This window comes from Dama dama, chromosome 13 (assembly GCF_033118175.1).
Source record: "Dama dama isolate Ldn47 chromosome 13, ASM3311817v1, whole genome shotgun sequence".
Lineage (NCBI taxonomy): Eukaryota > Metazoa > Chordata > Mammalia > Artiodactyla > Cervidae > Dama > Dama dama.
Window position 1 is genome coordinate 38,330,200 of NC_083693.1, and position 20,143 is coordinate 38,350,342.

General features: G+C 39.4%; 2 protein-coding genes across 2 annotated transcripts in view; both read left to right on the top strand.

Moving 5' to 3' along the window:
* OTUD7A (OTU deubiquitinase 7A) overlaps nt 1-20,143 on the top strand; it is a 376,613-nt gene that overhangs the window by 119,714 nt on the left and 236,756 nt on the right. The gene's annotated exons all lie outside the window — the stretch shown is intronic.
* On the top strand, nt 13,005-13,337 carry LOC133068391 (small ribosomal subunit protein bS16m-like). Its single transcript, XM_061159629.1, has one exon. It carries the CDS (start codon nt 13,005-13,007, stop codon nt 13,335-13,337), a length of 333 nt encoding a protein of 110 aa, XP_061015612.1.

Below are 20,143 nucleotides of genomic sequence, written 5' to 3' on the forward strand. Positions count from 1 at the left end.
TCAAGGCTATCGTTTTTCCAGTGGTCATGTATGGATGTGAGAGTTGGACTACAAAGAAAGCTGAGCACAGAAGAATTGATGCTTTTGAACTGTGGTGTTGGAGAAGACTCTTGAGAGTCCCTTGGACCACAGGGAGATCCAACCAGTCCATCCTAAAGGAGATCAGTCTTGAGTGTCATTGGAAGGACTGAAGGGCTGATATTGAAGCTGAAACTCCAATACTTTGGCCACCTGATGCGAAGAGCTGAGTCCTTGGAAAAGACCCTGATGCTGGGAAAGATTGAGGGCAGGAGGAGAAGGGGACGACAGAGGATGAGATGGTTGGATGGCAACATTGACTCGATGGACATGGGTTTGGGTGGACTCTGGGAGTTGGTGATGGACAGGGAGGTCTGGCGTGCTGCGGTTCATGGGGTCGCAAAGAGTTGGACACGACCAAGCGACTGAACTGAACTGAACCCTGACACCATTGCTTTGTTCTCTTCCCCTATAGTTTTGCTTTTTCCAGAATGTCATAGAATTGGAGTCATACAATATGTAGTATTTGGAGGCTGACTTCTTTCTCTTAGCATAGCACAGTTGAGACTTACAGCAATTGTGTGAATTAACGGTTAATTCCTTTTTATTGTTGGATATTATACCATCATATGGGTATGCCACAGTTTATTTATTCATCCTTTGGAGGACATCCAAGAAGTTCCCCACATTGGTCTCTCTTGGGTAAAGTTGCCATAATCATCCATTTACAAGGATTAGGGGGAACTAAGTTTGCATCTCTCTGGAATAAATACCTAGGAGTGGGACCACTGGACAACGTGTAAGTTTATGTTTAATTGCCAGGCTATATTCATACTGGTTTTTGCTTTGTGGATTTTGAAGCTGTTTTGTTTGGTGCCTGCACATTTCAGATTGTTTGCCTTGGTTGGTTGTTTGGTGAATTACATTGTAATTGGTGTTCATTACATAACACCTATCATTACATAACATCTCTCTTAATCCATGGTAATTCCCTTTGCTCTGAAGTTGACTGTATCTGATGTGGGTCTCATGGAGATATCATATTATTGAATCTTATTTTTTAACCCATTCTAGTATTCAGTGTCTTTTAGTTGATAAACTGTTTGGCATTAATGGAATTATTGATATGTTTGGGTTTAGGTTAACAAAGTTATTATTTGTTTTTCCTTTATTCTCCTTTTTGTCTGTTTCTCATTTCTGTCTTTCTTTGGAATACTTTAATATTTTTTAGTATTCCACTTTAATTTAGTTTTTATTCTCTTTGTTAATTTCTCTAGAAATTACGATAGTCATACTTATCTTTTCACAGTCTCTGTAGAATTTTACCACTTAATGTGAAATGTAGAAACCTTACAACTACATAGTTCTCTTGACTTTCCCCCTTTATTTGTAAGTTTCTTATGTATTACATGCACATACACTGAGAACTCCATCAGACAGTTATTATTTTTGCTTTTAATCATTGTATACATTTTATAGAAATGACCACAAAATGAATAATCGATTATATTTTGCCCACACCTTTGTCATTTCCGTTGCTTCTCATTCTTGAAGCTCTAAGTTTCCTTTTCAGATCATTCGCCTCTTGTCTGAGGAACTTCCTTTAGCGTTTTTTTAGAGCAGTTCTAGTGACTAATTCACTTTGTTCCCCCTCATCTGAGAATATCTGTATTTCATTTTCATTCTCAAAGGTTATTTATGCTGGATGTAGCATTCTGAGTTAACAGTTCTTTTTTCACATCCTTTAAAAATATTATGGCTCTCTGATTTCTGATGAGAAATCTACAGTTATTCAAATCATTGTTCTTTTATTCATAAATGCAGTGATTTTCCCCAGCTGTTTTCAAGATTTTTGCTTGTATTTGGTTTTCAGCTGTTTTATTGTAATATGTCTGGGATTGGATTTTTTTTTAATTTGATTTGCTTTGAGTTTCTTGAATCTATGAGTTTGTCTTTCACAAAATTTGGTGCGATTTCAGCTATTATTGCTTCCATCTTTTTCCGCACTAGACTTTTCTCTTGGAACTCTGATGGGATAAATGGTCAACAATTTTTTGACACTTTTCACAGGTCCCTGAGTCTCTTAATTTCTTTCAGTACTTTCCCTTTGATGTTCAAATTAGATAATTTCTATTGATTTCTCTGGAAGGTCAGTGACTCTCCTTTGTCATCTCCATTCTGCTGTTGAGCCTGTCTAGTTAATATTTTTGTTTCAGTTATTATTTTTTCATTTCTAAAATTTTCATCTGATTCTTCTGTATACCTTTTATTTCATTGTTGATACTTTCAACATTTTTAATTGTTTGACCTTACTTCTAGGAGTATGGTTATAACATCTTCTCTATCTGGTCATTCTAACATTTTTGTCATCTGAGAGTTGACATATGCTAATTCTCTTTTCCCTTCCAAGTTGAGATGTTCCTGGTTGTTCATAAACCATGTAATTTTGATTGTAGTCTGGGCATTTGGAATATTATGATATGAAAATCTGGGTCTTGTTTAATTCTAAGGAGGTCAGTTTTAGTTTTTTTTGTTTTATTTTAGCAGACAATTGATCTGGTTAAATTCAGCCTTCAGGTACTGGCCTTACTTCCTTGGGATGTGATCTAATATCAAGTCTGGGGTTTCAGAGCCTTTAAAATGCTATTTGGATCTTTCCAGCTATGCACCACTATATGACATGTCTTTCAGTTCACTTCAGTTTAGTTGCTCAGTCGTGTCCTACTCTTTGCGACCCCCTGGCACACCAGGCCTCCCTGACCATCACCACCTCCCAGAGTTTACTCAAACTCACGTCCGTTGAGTCTGTCACACTGCACGTCTTTCAGGCAATGTCCATTCAAATCCTTTGCTATTTTTTGATTGGTTATTTCTCTTATTATTGAGTTGTGAGGATTGTTTATATATTCTGGATGTAAGTACCCTTATCAGATACAGAATTTGCAAAGATTTTTTCCAGTCCTGTGGGTTGTCTTTTCACATCCTATGTCCTTTGAATCAAAACTATTTTTGATTTTGATGAAATCCAATTTATCTGTTTTTTCATTGATCCCTTAGGCTTTTTTGGTACTGTGCCCAAAAATCTACTGCCTAGCCCAAGATCACAAATATCTACTTCTGTGTTTGAGTTTTATAGTATTAACTTTTATGAAATCTAGGATCCATTTTGAGTTAATTTTTGTGTACATTGTGAGGTAGGAATCCAACTTAAATCTTTTGAATGTTACTATCCAGTTGTCCAAGCATCATTTGTTGAAAATAACTTTCCTCCCACAGAATTGTCTTAACACAATTGTCATAAATCAGTTGGTCAACTGATTTATGCAAATACTCACTGTCTTAATTATTGTAGATCTTTAGCAAGTTTTAAGACCTCTCATTTTAAGATAGTTCTGGCTATCCTTGGTCCCTTGATAATCATAAAGTCAGCTTAACAACTGCTTCAAAGAGCCAGGTGGGATTTTGATAGGGATATACTTAATCTGTACATCAATTTTAGGAGTGTTGCCATCTGATGATATTAAGTCTTCTTATCCATGAACATGGGATGTCTTTTAACAGCAGTATTGGAAGCTGGAAGACAGTGTATTAATAACTTCAGTATGCTCAATGCAGATACCTATAAATCTAAAATTCTATTCCCCCTATCTTTGCAAAATAAGGGGAAAGGAAGTCAGCATTTAGTGACAGAGCATAGATAAATCTTCAAAGTCTGTTGCTGCCAGGGAAAGCAGAAGGAGTGGCAACTGGAGGGATGTATATATATATATATATATATATATATATATATATATATATATATATTCTGTTTTTAGGATGAGCAATTTGAAAGTATAATCAAGTAGAGGAGGAGACATTGATGACACAGTAGGAATTAGAGGGATCATGTCCCTTAATAATTTTTAGTAGATGAAGGGGGGTATCCTACAAGGAAGGTAATGGGAGAGACATTGATGGGTGAGGGTATAGAAGCTGAAGGGTTGGTGATGGAAAGATCACAAAGTTCTCCACAGACCACTAAGTAGGCAGCAAAGGCACAAGATAAGACTGGAGAGGCTGTTTGGATACCTGAATGGAATAGAAAAGCATGAAATAGTCATCTTGCAGAATGGCAAAGTGAAATTTCTAAGGAAATATGACAGTTGACAGTTTTGAGTTCCTATCTGAGGTATATGGTATAAATTTGAAGAAATTTCAGTCATCAGCATTTAAAAATTTTTTCCAACAATGTTCAGATGCTTTGGTACAGTGCAGAGTAAGTGGAAGGGAAGGGAGGGGAGGACGAGCAAGATGTTAATACTATTTATAAACACTTGGCCATGTATTGAACCACAGTGTTTAGGCTGATCACTTAGAAAAGTGAGAACTTGAGGAGGAAGATGAAGTATGAAAAGTGACAGGACCAGCAGATTGGAAGTCCAGAGAAATGGCAGACTGACGGATACACAATGGATACCACATAGAAATTAGAAATTTTCTTTGGGACACTAAATAAGCTACTGAACAAGTTGTACTTAACTGTGGCTGCACATAATAGTCTTCTGGGGAACTTTAAAAAAAAAAAATGTTGTCTGTGGGTTCCAACCCCATTGATCCAGAATTTCTGAGCATCTGTGGCTTTGAAAAGAGCACAGGTCATTCAGACATGTGGACGGAGCTGATAATGACTACAGCAGAGCCTGGAGTGCTGGGAGACCTTGGGACTGGAAGGCAGAGCTGCCACACTGAACAGCCCCCAATGGTACCACAGTCATATAGCCCATGACAACCCTATTTGGCAGGTTGTAGCAGCTGAGAGCATCTCTAATTGAGAACACATTGGAGCAGGAATAGACCCATTAGAGTCTTAGGGATTTAAAACATATCTGGAGCAGTGATTCTCAGCCCTGGGGAGGGGGAAGCTTGGAAAAAATCTCAAAGCCAAGATGGCATCCCAGGTTAATCACATTAAAATCAGTGAAGCCCAGGCTAAATCAGGACTTTAAAAAACTCACATGACATTTTCATCATTCATCCAGAAGCCTTGTGGAGAGTGCTGTGCCATTTTTTTTTAAGATAGGAAACACCGGATAGGGTGCAGTTTGGGGAGGAGATTTTATCATTTTATGCAGAGACTGCAGTATCTGTCCTTCAACCAGGTGGAGATGTCAAAGAGGCAGTGCCAGGTCTGAAGCTAGAGAGACAAGGCTTAAGTTGAAGTGAGAAAACTCCCCCCAGTTCTGGGTGAATTGTTGATTGCTGTATATTTTTAAAGCATATTAGTCTGGGGATGTTCTGATGAAATCCCTAGTCTTTATAAATAACCACACATATGCACTCTGCTTTGAGCAGTGTTCACAGAATTAGAGAGGGGAACACAGCTCTGGTATGGATGCAGGATGCTTATAAAATACAGTTGTAAGAGAGTGTTGAGGAAGGATGGGTTCTGTAGAGTTTATCTGATCATACATACTAATTTCATACGTTGTTAGATAAAAGACTCATAGTTTGGTAAAAGACTCAGGCTCCTACAAAATCAGTGCAGACTCAGACCAGCTGAGTCCCCTGACCTACATGGCAGTATTATCCTTGACCATGTGCCCAGAGGGAAATGATGGCATACTTGGGCAGGAGAGGAGCTGTTGTTTCTTGTTTTTGTGGGGTTTTTGGTATGAAAAACAGATTGCTGTTTTTCTTCATTCAAATTGTACTCTCCCATTCCCACGTTTCTAGATAGATTTAAGAGGAAGTTGCCGTCTCAAAGCAGTTTTGGAACTTGACAGCATGACCTTTTAAGTTGATAATTTACCAACTTTAAAATTAAGCAAAAAACAAGCATGTGGGGATTTATATAAAATAAAAATCTAAGACATTACTTTTTGTGTGTTCCATTCAAGTTCTTCAGATGTACTTCAGACCATTTGGCACTGTGTGTATGTTGGCAGTTGTTTCAGGGGCGCATCTGGACATTGTTTTGGGTGCTTGCCTTACTGTCTGAAGGATCATCAGTGGGTCAGCTGCATTTGTGGGAGCTGCTCTGCATAATCATTTATTTTCATGAGCTATGTCTTTACAAAGGCTCAAAACATTCTGCAGTTATCTTAAAGGTCTTCCTCAGTAAATTCTAAGTTATCATGTAAAATATTATTTTGCCCAGATGGTGGTAAGTACATTTAGAAAGTGAACTGACATTTTGTAGTGAATTTACATTTATGCCTCAGAGCCAGGGTACATGGTACAATACCGGGAAAAATGTTGCAACAGACCAGAAGTGACCAGGAGGCTTGTTTCCCAAACTCCATCTTACATTGTTGTTTAGTCTGTCTGTCTCATCTGTCTGCATCCCTGGGGTTACCTGAAATAATGTTTCAAGCCCTTGGACCATCGTGTTCCAGTGGCAGCAAGGGCAGTAGCGCTAAGAGGGATGCAGTAAGATCTAACCTCTGTCACAACCTCTGTCTGTGCCAGGCACCCTTGATTACCGTATTTTATCTCTTCAGTAAAGGAGAAGTGGCACTCTGTAAGGAAAGTGCCGTTTCCATCCTCGTCTTGCCCAGGTTTTAGGGCAGAAGAGTTAGAACCTTGGCCGTATTTACTCCAGGGTGAGTCGCAGAGATTCAGCACCTGGAGATTCAGCCTGGAGATGAAGCCTTAACAGATCTGCTTCTGTCCCAGACAGGAGCAGGAGATGGGACGTAGGGGTAAATACGGTGCCACAGGAAGGTTGGGTTGGTATTGACAGGCATGGAGTGTGAAGAGCCCCCATGCGATACACACCTGTATCTTTTCCAGTTCTGGCATTACAGCTGCTCCTTGAGGTGGGCTGGAGAAGTCTGCTTTGAGGACATGAATGAGTTCTCGCCATCATTCTTACAACAGGAAGCAACGATGATGGCCACCACGTATCTAGCACACAGCTTTTGCCACTCTTGTGTTCATGTGCACGAGAGATGCTGAATAATTATTCGGCCTGCAGGTTTCATCAAAATCTCAGTTGTTGGTTGCCAGGTTCCTCTGTCCATGGGATTTCCCAGGCAGGAATAGTGGAATGGGTGGCCATTTCCTTCTATAGGGGATCTTCCTGACCCAAGGATCGCACCTGGGTCTCTCGCATTGCAGGCAGATTCTTTACCGGCTAAGCCACCAGGGAAGCCCAACCAATTTCCATGGAATTCACTTATCTTGTATAGGATATTCCAGCTTATACTTGAGCTCAGTACTTTGTTTAGGATTAATAAAAATAGAGTGAATGGGAAAATAACTGATGCGTTCATGTCCTCAGAAGGAAACACGTCATTGCTGGCTCATAGGATATACATGTCTTAAATTTTAATCTAGGCAGTTTGGATAATTACCTAATTTAAGTAATACCAAGCTGTTTTCCAAAGAGAAATCTCTTTGCTCCATATCCTCACCAAAACTTGGTCTAACAGACTTTAAAATTTATGCTCATGTGACGGATGTTTGAGTATCTCTTTTCCTTGATAACATGAAATTCAGCACCATTTCATGTTGTTTGTAACAACCCCACTCTGAAAGCAGTCTGAATGCCCATTGAGGATAGAATGTATAAACAAATTGTGATATATCGATGCAAAGGAATCCCATGGTCTAATAATGTTATGGATGTTCTTGTGCCTACTTTTTCAGTGACTATATCTGAATATTTCCATTGAGTAAATACCCAGGAATGGAATTGCCGGTTTACAGCGTCTTTTGTATGTTTAGCTTTGATAGATAGCTGCTGAATGGTTTTCTGTGCTGTTATCCTAATTTATAGTTTCATGAGCACAATTAACTTTTTCATAAATTTTATTTTGATATAATTCTGCATATCCAGAAAAGTTGCAAGAGTAGTAGAACTTCCATATATATTTTACCCATATAAATCAATTACAGCCATATGTTTACTTCATTTGTACCCTCCACTTACCCTTCCTCATTTCCTTCCTTTATCTATATAATATAATAAGTTGTATATGTATATATACACACACACACACATATGCCATACTTAGTCACTCAGTTGTGCCCAACTCTGCAACATGGACTGTAGCTTGCCAGGCTCCTCTGTCTGTGGGATTCTCCAGGCAAGAATACTGGAGTATATAGCCATTCCCTTCTCCAGGGAATCTTCCTGATCCAGGGATCAAACCCAGGTCTCCTGCATTGCAGGCAATTCTTTATTATCTGAGCCACCAGGGAAGCCCATATATGTTAAGTATCTGTAGATATATGAGCATATATTTTATATATATTTATCTGTTAGCAGTTTTTCTGAACTATTTGAGACATGGAGATATCAAGCCCATTTATCATGAAAAACTTAAGTGTGTATTTCCTGAAAGACGCCATTATCTTACATAACAACAGTACAATTACTAAATTCAGAAATTTTAACATTGGTATAATTCTGTTATCTAATCCATAGTCTAGACTCAATTTTATAAATTCTCCCAGTAATTTCCTTTATAACTTTATTTTTCTGGTCAAAGGTTTAATTCAGGATCTTAGATTACACTTAATTGTATGCTTTTTAAATCTGGAACATTTCCTAAACCTTTATATATCTTGATATTTTCAAGAGTATAGACCAGTTAATTTGTAGAATGTTCCCCAATTTGGGTTTGCTGAGGTTTTTTGATTATTAGTCAGATTATGCATTTTTTTCAATAATCCCTCAGAAATAGTCCTCCATCCTTCCTAATCTTTTATATCAAAGACATGTAATATTGACTTCTCTCTTTACTGGTTATGTTAACTGGTCACTTGGTTATGTAACTAGGTTTCTCCCCTGTAAAATTAGTGTTTCCCCTTTGTAAATTAGTAGGATTTTTCTCATCAAAGTTTTGTCTCCTGGTTTAGCACCCTTTGATGAACTTCTCTCTCTGTCACTTGTCTTATGTTGACATCTCTGTATGGAAGAGCTGTACCTTCTCCATTTATTTGTCCATCTATTTCTATGGACTTGTAGATCTTATTTTAGCTAGTGAGTTTTATTCTGTTGCTTCCATCATTCATTTTAATGCTCAGATTGCCCCAGATTTGACTGATAGAGGATTCCTTCAACCGAGCTCGAGTCCTTTGGATTTGTACCCAGTTATTTTAACACTTCTTTTCTTTCCTTTATGACAAGGTATTCCAAGATCCTCATTTGATGATGCTTCATCTCAGAAATCAGCCTTTTTTTGAAGTCCTATTTCCATTTATTAGAGAATGTTATTCCTAAATGAAGACATAGGTACTGGATGTGCTCATTGTTTCTAGGCCTTTGCAGAATTAAGAAATGTGTATATACATGTGGAACTACTTATCCATCATGGGCTTCCCTTGTGGCTCAGCTGGTAAAGAATTCTCCTGCAATGCAGGAGACTGGGTTGGGAAGATATTCTGGAGAAGGGAAAGGCTACCCACTCCAGTATTCTGGTCTGGAGAATTCCATGAACTGTACAGCCCATGGGGTCGCAAAGAGTCGAACACAACTGTGACTTTCACTTCACTTCACTTATCTGTCTATCAGAAAAACAAGAGTTTATATTAATCCTTTCAACCAATCAGCACTACTCTTTCCATATTTGTAACTCCTTTAACCAGTAGTGGGATACCTTGCTTTCAGTTCCCTTAATACATTTACTTATTTGCTCAAATCTAGAATACATGGAAAGTGGTATCAGAATTGCCATTAAATACCAAAGGGAAAAAATAAACCAACTAACTATAGTTCGGTATTTGTGTGGGCATATTTTTAGGTAAAATAAGTGAAATTCACATTCTAATTCCACAGTTCAGTAAATTCTGACAGGTGCATGTACTCATGTAAATTAAACCTCTGTCAAGATATTGAAGTTTCACATCACTGTGATTTGCCTCAGTCAGTATCCTCTTATTGTTGTTCAGTCACTGATTGTGTCCGACTCTTTGCAACCCCATGGACTGCAGCATGCCAGGCTCCTCTGTCCTCCACTATCTCCCTGAGTTTGCTCAAATTCATGCCCATTGAGTCAGTGATGTTATCTAACCATCTCTGCCACTTTCTTCTCCTTTTGCCTACCCTGTCTTTGCCAGCATCAACGTCTTTTTCACTGAGTCGGCTCTTCATATCAGGTGGCCAAAGTATTGGAGCTTCAGCTTCAGCATCAGTCCTTCCAATGAATATTCAGGACTGATTTCCTTTAGGATTGACTGCTTTGATCTCCTTTCGGTCTAAGGGAGTCTTCTCCAGTACCACATTTTGAAAGCATCAGTTCTTTGGTGCTCAGCCTTCTTTACGGTACAACTCTCACATCCATACATGACTACTGGAAAAACCATAACTTCTTCAGCAAAGCAGTGTCTTTGCTTTTTAATATGCTGTCCAGGTTTGTCATAACTTTTCTTCCAAGGAGCAAGTGTCTTTTAATTTCATGGCTGCAGTCACTGTCCATAGTGATTTTGGACCCAAGAAAATAAAATCTGTCACTGTTTCCACTTTTTCCCCTTGTATTTGCCATGAAGTGATCAGGCTGGATGCCATGATCTTGAAAGTGAAAGTAAAAGTCGCTCAGTTGTGTCCTACTTTTTAGGACCCCATGGACTATACAGTCCATGGAATTCTCCAGGCCAAAATACTGGAGTGGGTAGCCTTTCCCTTCTCCAGGGGATCTTCCCAACCCAGGGATCAAACCTAGGTCTCCCACATTGCAGGCAGATTCTTTTATCAGCTGAGCCACAAGGGAAGCCATGATCTTAGTTTTTTTAAATTTTGAGTTTCAAGCCAGCTTTCTTGCTCTCCTTTTTCATCTTCATCGAGTTGATCTTTAGCTCCTCTTCACTTTCTGCCATTAGAATGGTATCATCTATGTATCTACGGTTGTTGATATTTCTCCTCTAGAGGCAACCATTTTTCTAAACTTTTTTTAGTGTAGATTTGTCTTGCTAAGTCTGAAACTTCATGTAAAAGGAACTATGCAGTTTGATTTCTCTTATTTGCAGCTTTTGTGAGGTTCACCCACATGGCTTCATGTAGCCAAAGTTTATCCCATTTTATTATTGACTAGTAAGTATTACCCATGGAGGAGGGCACAGCAAACCACTCCAGTATTCTTGCCTGTAGAAGAATCCCATGAACAGAGGAGCCTGGTGGGCTACAGTCCATAGGGTCTCAAAGAGTCGGACACGACTGAAGCGATTTAGTGTGCAGTAAGTATTACTTTGTAAAACTATACCAAAATTAGTTATCCATTCTCTTCTTGATTGACATCAAATTGTGATATTGTGAATATTGTGGCTTTGATCATTCTTTTATACAACTTTGTGTGGACACATGTTTTCATCCTCTTAGATAAATATCTACAAATGGAACTGCTAGATGATAAGGTCAGTATGTGCTTAGTTTTGTAGAAAAGTATCAAATATTTACCAAATTAGCTTCATTATCTTTATAATCCCTCCAGGATTATGAGAGAATTCTAGGTGCTCCACATCCCTGCCAACGTTTGATGTCAGAGTTTTAAATTTGAGCCATTCTACTTGGTATCACATAGGGTATCTCTCTGTGGTTTTAACTCCTGATAACTAGTGATATTGAGCACATTTTCATGTACTTATTGGCAGTCCTGTATATTCCTTTGAAGTTCCTTTACCAATGTTTTGTCTGTTTTTTTTTTTTTAAGTCGGTTGTCTTTTCAGTGTTGTCATAGAAGTTTTTGAAAGATTCTGCAAGTAAGTCCTTTGTCAGGTATGTCTTATGGATATTTTTCCTAGTTTATGATTTGTCTTTTTTTCTAAATAGTGTTTTGATGAGTTGATATTTTGAATTTTGATAAAGCCTAATATATTGATTTTTTTCTCTTTCATGATTCTTGCTGTATGTAGCTTAAGAAATCTCTACCTTCCCCTAGGTTGGGGAGATATAATCCTACATTTTATTGTAAAAATTTTATAGCTTTAGCTTTAATGTTTAGTTTTGTGATCCATCTTGAATTAATTTTTCTGTGTGGTATTGAGGTAGGGTTGAGGCACATTACTTTTCCATATGAAAATGTAGCTCTTCCCTATACCATCTGTTGAAATATTTCTTTTCACCATTGAATTGCTTTGGCACGTTTGTGGGTCTGTTTCCAGATCCTCTGTTTGATCCCACTGATCTATATATCTGTCTTCACATATATATCATTTTTATTACTATAGCATTGTGGTAATTCTTGAAATTTTATAAGACTTCCATCTTTAGTCTTTATCAAGATAATCTTATCTATTCTTGGTCAGTTGAATTTTCATTTAATTTTTAGATTTATTTTATCAGTTTCCATAAAAATGCTGCTGATATTTTTAAATAGAATTTCACTGAATCTACAGATCAATTTTAGGAGAACTGACCATGAGAGTAACCCTCTGAATCCTTAAACATGGTATATTGCTCTATTTGTTTAGGTCTTCTCTAATTTCTCTCAACAAAGTTTTATGTTTCAGTGTAAAAAGTCTTGGTATTTCTTACTAAATTTTTTCATAAGTATTTTTTCCAAAGTCATTGTAAATTGATTTAGTTTAATTGCACCTTCTGACTGTTTACTGCTAATATATACAAATACAAATGATTCTTTGTATATTAGCCTTGTAACTTGCAGTCTTGCTAAATGCATTTATTTGTTATAGAGTTCTTAGAATTTTCTGTTCTGATATTCATGTCATCTGCAAAAATAGAAGCTTTTCCTTTTCAACCTTTTTTCCTTATTTCACTGGCTAGGATCTATCCAGGTGTTCAGACTGAATATGCTTACCTTAGTCCTAATTTTAGGGGAAAGCAGTTTAATATTATACCATAAAGTCTGATGATAGGTATAAGATTTTTTAATATAAATGTACCAGCACTGAGGTGCCTGGGTTGGGGTTGCAGAGGGGTGAGGCTGTTGCAGTGTTGACTTTTCCAGTTGGTTCTCTATGCTGCCTGAGGTGCTAGAGCCAATTACCTACCGTGCAGGCATTGGAAAGCTCCAAGGCATCTCAGCTGGTCCACAGCCCCAGTGCCCATGGTCCAGCTCACTCCTGTCCTCTACAAGGCCTACCATGGAGGCCACTTAACCATCTGCCTTGCCCTGGGTGGCTGTACCAAATGGCCTTTTCACCACATTGTGGCTTCCCCCAACAAGTGTCCCATGGATGGCCATTTCATGGAGCAGCTGGGCTCCTATGATCCACTGTCCAGTAGTTATGGAAAGAAACTCATTTCTCTCAACCTGGACCAGATCTGGCATTGTATTGGTTGTGGAGCCCACCTCTCTAAGCCTGTGGAAAAGCTTCTGGGTCTTTCTGGCTATTTCCCTCAGCATCTGACGGTGGTCACAAATGCTGAGAGGTTGTGACAGAAACAGGCATGAGAAGTCCTCTTAGCTGCTCAGAAAACAGATACAGAGGCTACAGAAACAAGAGAATTGACTTCAGTGAACATAACAGTGGGAACAAGGTCGAAGTCCTCTTAAAATATTTGTGCGAAGTTCTTAGTTTTATTATATTTATAGGGCTATAAATAGAATTAAGTAAAAAAGCAATAATAATATTGTCTATTAATTTTTTAACAGTTATAGCACTACTCAAAATTTCTATTATTTAACATCAATTTTGAGGACTTCCATGGTGGCTCAATGGCTAAGACTTTGCACTCCCAATGTAGGGGACCCATGTTCTATCCCTGGTCAGGGAACTAGATCCTACGTGCTGCAACTAAGAGTTTGCATGCCACAACCAAGACTCTGTGCAGCCAAATAAATAAAAATAAGTATTTTTAAAAATAGGTCAATTTTAGTAATTTTATTTTTGTATTTTTGAATTTGTCCACTTTGTCTGTATTTGCCAATTTATTTGCATAGTATAAGTTTATCAGTAATATTTTTATTTTCATGAAACTGTTGATTTTGTTGATCCTATCTACCATCTATGTGTTTTGGTCTTTATCATGATCTTCCTTTTAATTCATTTATTTTGCTAATTTTTTCTCCCCCTTTGAAATGGCTGCTTGGCTCATGAATTTCTGGTCCTTTTTATTTTCTCACTATGCACTGAAAGCAATCAAACCCCCTCTAACTATTGCTTTTACTATATCCCACAAGTTTTGATAGGAAATATTTTGATTCATTTAGTTCAAAATCTTTTATTGTTTCAGTTTTGATTTTTCTTTCACTCTTATTTATTTCATCTTATTTTTCATAGGGTTTCCCTGATAGCTCAGGTGATTTTTCCTATTGACTTTACTTACATTTTTGAACATTTAACTATGAAAATATAAAATATCTATAAATGTATACAGAATAATATAATGAATCCCCATGTACCCATCTTTTATGACTATCCAGTCATGTCCAAACTTGTTTTTTCTTGCCTACTGCTACTTCAGCCTCCTATATTATTTTGGAACAAATCCTGTGGCTATTTGTATGGGTTGAATTTTTTAACTATATGGGAATTTGCTAGTTATCTGACTTGTTTCTTTAGAGAACATTGTAAGTTCATCATTTGAAATTTCTTGTGATATTCTTTTCATCCCAAAATGTAAGAGATATTTTGTTTATGTCCCATGCATACTAAAAATAGTTTGTATTCTGCAGCTCTTGAAAGTGTAATTCTATATGTCAAATAGGTGAAGTTTGTCAAAAGTACATTCAAATTTTTAATGTCCCCACTCATATTTGACCTGATCATTAGGAAGTAATTCTCTTTATCACTAGTAAATGCTTCTACCTCTCATATTAACAGAGCTACACCAGTTTTCTGGTGATTATAATTTGCATAGTGTATTTCTTACCTTACCTTTAAAATTTCATCTTTTCTATATCTTTACACGTAGGAAAGCTTTTATAAATAGTATATTGTTGAATTTTGTATTCAGTCTGCCAATTTATTGCCTTTAACTGAAGCATCTGGTGTCTTTACATTTAGTTTAATTAGTGACACATTTAGGTTTAAATCTACTCATCTCATCTTGTGCTTCTTTACTTGTTTTACATCTGCTCCCCTCGCCCCCTGCCTTGTTTATTGCCTTCTTTTGGATTCTTTTTCAAATCGATTTTTCAAAATATATCAAGAATTCAACCCTTCTCACCACCCCCACTGCTGCTGTCCCGCCCAGACCATCTCCTCCTTCCTCTGGGTGAGGCAGTGGCCTCCTGACTCATCTCCCTGCTTCTGTCCTTCCTCCCACTCCCCTCCCTCCCCCGGCCATCTGCTCACTAAGCAGCAGCCAAGTGAGCCTCTTAGCGTGTCAGCTAGTTCCCCTCCCTACAAAGGCTGCCTTGGCTCCTGGCTGGAGTGAGCGCTGTCCGAGGTCCTTGGGGACTGTCATGGCCTGGGGGACTCAGTGCCGCCCAGCTGCCATTGCCCCATGTGCTTGAGACACGTGACCACCTGCAGGTCCTCTGACAGTACGGAGCCCCTCCCTCCTCTCCCCGGGCTGGACCTTCTCACCCTGCCATGCACATGGCTTACCTCTTCCACGCCCTTGTTCCAGAATCACTTTTCCCCGTGACGTCTGCCCTGACCACGCCTTGCCCTCCACCTGCTCTTGACCCTGTCCTGTTCTCTCTTAGGAGTCCGCTCCCTCTGTTGCCCTGTACAGTGCGCCAGTTACAGACCACGTGCTGTGTCTCTGCCTCTGTTAGAAAAGAAGCCCCTGGGGGGGGGTCTCTGCCCTTTTGTTTAGGAACATATCAAGACCCTGAAACAGAGCCTGACCCAGGGTAGGCACTCAGAAGTTACTGGTGAAGAAATGTGGGAATTTATTTTTTCCCTTGTAATTATTTGAAAGTTACATGCACTTATGTCTCTTATTTTAATGTTACCATGGAAACAACAGTGTGCATACTTAACGACTCAAAGTCTCAAGTTAACCAATGCTGTTACCTTCCTTCGGGCTTTACAATGACCTGTGAACACTTTTAAGATACTCCATTTACTCTAAGTTTTATTTTTTGTGTGTTTTTTTGTTTGGGGGGTGGGGGGTGTTTACTTTTTGAGGAAGAAGCAGGATGAAAGTATGAAAATGCAGTTGTTTTGTGGGAAACTGGATCCAGTATTTGAAGTGTGTGACTGAGACATGGGCCTCAAATTTGCCTTTTGATAGAAACCAGGTATTTGTCAGTTCTTTGGCTTCACACATTCATGAGCATCATGAGGGCCTTCAGTGGCTTCCAAAGACAACTGGTTCCAGGTGAGTGGCATAAAAATACCTGTGATATTTGTAGATCCCACACTCACAAGTTTCCCTTTGAGAAGTCTTGGCTGCTCCTCAGGAATGAATGTTGTACCAGTCCCTGGTCTTTCTGAAGCCCTCACCCAGGGGTTAGCCCCCCTCCCAAGCGGTCCTCAGCCTCCCTGAGGACCACTGCACTTAGCATCTGATCACAATGTGGCATTTGTAGAAGCCTGGCATCAGTGTGGGAGTGATTTCAGCGAGCCTGGGAGGTGTAAATGAAAGTTTAAAATCCTCAACGGAGGAACAATTTGAATAGTGTTAAAGCCAGGACGGTTTCTTGGCTTTTCCACCCCCAGGCTGTCTGAGCACAAAGGCTAAAGAATGCAGGTGTCAGGGCCTGCCCTGACACCCACGCATCATGTCTGTGCCTCTCTGGACCACGGTCCAACTGTGGGGATCACATGCCATAGGCAGGCAGCAGTCAGCCTCTGCGTCCTGTCTCAGGAAGCACCATCTTGCTGGGGTTATGCTTTCGTTGGGCTGGATTTCAAAACTCACAATGAGCAGCACATTGCAAAGATACGCCACTGACAGTGCACATGCACACCACCATCAAGGACCTCAACAGTGGCCCGGCTCTGGCCCTTTCCTCCCAGGAAAGCGGTTGGTCTCCTCCTGGTGAGCAGATAATCTGCCTGAGTTGCCCAGGAAATAGGGCTCCCTGTGTTGCTCTATCAGGATGCCTCTAGGACCCTCTGAAGTTGTGGTGGACTGTTGGGGGTGGTCCAGGGACCTAGAGCAACCCTGGTAAACCTTCCCCTCCTCTCTGATTAGGTCTGTATTCAACCACATTCCTCACTTCTCCACTTTACAGTAAGGATGCTGGTTATGGAGCTGGAAGATAATGGAGCAGTGCCTCTCATACCATGGAATCCTCATCATTTGCCCCAAAGCCGCCCCCTCCTCCTCCTGCACCTGTCCTGTGGTACAGGGGCTTGCCCACCTTCTCCTGAGGCTCAGCCTTTATTGGCTCTTCCTTAACCAATTATCAGCTCCTTGAAATTCTCATTTCATGTGGCTTCTTGGGCAAATCAACACTTTCTGCAGAGATGCTCTCATTTATTTTTTATCACAAAAGTAATAGGAATTTTCCAGCCAGTGAAGCAATGAAAAGAATTTTTAAATGTTATCGATGCCCCCAAATTTATACTTCCCTTCGCTAATAAATATTGTGTATAAATTACTAGCTACACCTGTGAGCCTATTTATAAATATAGAAGAGCCTTTTGCACTTGTTTCTACACCAGATGTCAATGGTTCCATTCAATCCATATTACCGTGATGCTTCCTTTCCTCAGCACACTGTGTGTCGTTGGTGTCCTTCCAGATCGACAAATCAAGTCTGATTTATCTTTTTTAAACGTATGAATCCATCCAACTTATCCAGCTATTCTCTGTTAAGAAGCATTCTGATTTTCTCATTTTCTGCCACTTCAGAAGTCTTTATTAAGTGTCATTGAGCACTGTCTAATATACTACTAGTTTTTATTTCTGTAAGATACATTTTCCAAAATGGGATCACTGAGTCAAAAAGCTCTTTATTTTGAACTTGAATTGCTATTTTCAAATGACTTTCCCAAAAGGGCTTAGAAATTTACATTCCTACAAAAAATGCAAAAGCATAAAGAGTTCCCTCAATCCCTTTGTGTCTGGATGTCATTGCCAGCTTCTTTGCCAGTCTGTCTGAAAATGATATGGTTTTGGAAATTTGCATTGTTTGTTCATGATTACTGCTCAGAGTGAGCATCTTTTTTATGCATTCTTGGCTTTCTGGATTTTTTTCCTATAAATTGCCTCTTCATGTCTTTTGCCTGAGTTTCTGTTGAGTCATTTTCCTTTATCTTAAGACTTTATTTAAAGGGATGTTAGCACTTTACTGAAATATGTGTTACAACTATTTTTGTGTTGTTTGTTTTGCCATATTTTGAAATATTATCCTGTTAAGTATTTTTTATTATTTTCTTTATAATTACTGAGTATCTTGCATTGTTTAAGAAAGTCTTCCTCATGTCAAAGTCATACAGCTATTTAATATTTGAATACATTTTCTTGTGGTATGTTTACAGTTATATGTCTTACATTTATGTCTTTAATCTACCAGGAATTTACTTCTATGTATGGGTGGGGTAGGGTGTAAGTTTGTTTTCTGTCAGATCCATTTACTAAGTAAACTATTCTTTACCCTGAGAGCTACGGGCCAAATGGGTGTACACTGGTATCATAATGTATTGATTAGCACACCTTTATGGTAAAGCAAACCCTCCCTATTAGTCTGTTCTTTGGTTTTCTTGTCTGCTTTAAAAAAAAATAGATGTAAAGCGCTTAGGAGAGTGCCTCATTTTTTGTGTGGAAAATATTAAACCTCTATAAGTGTATACAGATCAGTAGTACTGAATCCCCATGGATTCAGCACCTGGTGTCTGTAATTGTCAAGTTGTGTCCAGTCCTTGATATTCTTCTATACCCTCACCCACTGCCACTTCAGCCATAAGTATAAAAAATGTTCACTGTGTTTATTCATGTTACTATTATTCTTATCAGTTCATACTTTATACTTCAAAATAATGGCATTCAGTTCCCCCAAAATATGACATTGGAATTCTGGTTGACATTGTATTCCAGTTTTGCATTTGTTTTGAAACAGTATTTTTATGATGTCATCATCCCCTGGGAGGCATGATCAGTGTTTCCGTGCTGTCCTGTCTCCATATCCCTGGCTTTCTATCCTCCTCCGGATGGCTGGGTCTGGAGGGCCTGTGCGTGTCTCTTCTTGAATCCTCCTTGTCTTTCAGATGCTGAGCTTTGAGTTCTGAGTTCTTTTTCTGAGAGAACCCAGACAGCATCCATCTACCGTTGACTCCCAAGGTGACAGTTCCAGCTATGACTCTTAAATCATTCAGCAGACAGTGGTTGACGATTCAGCATGCCCTGGACAGACAGCAGTGAATCAAACAGATATGACCTCTGCTCCCTGATGAGCCAAAGTTACACTCAGAACAGTGAGCAAGAGGCTGCCCTGATCTGGTCAGTGCAGCCCAGGAAGGCTTCCTGGAGGAAGCAGTATTTAAGATGAATTCTGAAGGGCCAATAGGAATGAGCCAGGCAGTGGAGCAGAACATGAAAGTTGTGTAAGAGGAGGCAGAAGGTGGGAGGAACTTCAAGAAAAAGCAAGATCCTGTTTTCTGGGACTCAGAGAATGAGTAGCCCATGTTGATTGAGTCTGGGGATGTGGGTGGGGGTCACAAAGAGCTGGAATGTGCTGGGTTCAGGGGAGGGAGTACCAGCAGATACCATCATGACCATCATCAAGATCCATCCACTCTGCCCTGGACTCTGTGCTGAACCCTTGGGATGTATCCTATTTCACCCTTAGCAGTCAAACAAGATGAGGTACAAAGAAGGCGTGCATGCTACGTCACTTAAGTCATGTCCAACTCTTTGCCACCCTATGGACTGTGGCTTGCCAGGCTTCTCAGTCCATGGGGTTCTCCAGGCAAATATATCAGAGTGGGTTGCCATGTCCTCCAGAGGATCTTCCCGACCCAGGGACTGAACCCTCAAGAAGAAGCCAGGGCTCAGATAAATCACCCACTTGGTCACGTTTACTCAGCCATCAGGATCCTGAGTCAGGATTGAAACTCAAATGCCAGAGCCCACCATGACATGCTGAGACACCAAGTGAGTGACACTTCTTGGTTTTGGCTGCTGAATGCAGAGGAGTTAGTGATCCTGCTCATGGTCAAGGGGAGGATTCTGGGCTGCCATTTGGGTGAGATTTTTACAATCACAGCAGAACACATAGACTGATACCCAAAGGAAAATACAACCAAGAAAATGGGCTGTGACCCCAGAAACAAGTATTCTATGGGAAAAGGCACTGGAAGAAATACTTAGAAGTGGTGGAAGGGAAGGCAAAATAGAGCC

Excerpts from the sequence above, each read along its gene's own strand:
- LOC133068391 (XM_061159629.1), top strand. The coding sequence starts at position 13,005 with ATGGTCCAGCTCACTCCTGTCCTCTACAAGGCCTACCATGGAGGCCAC.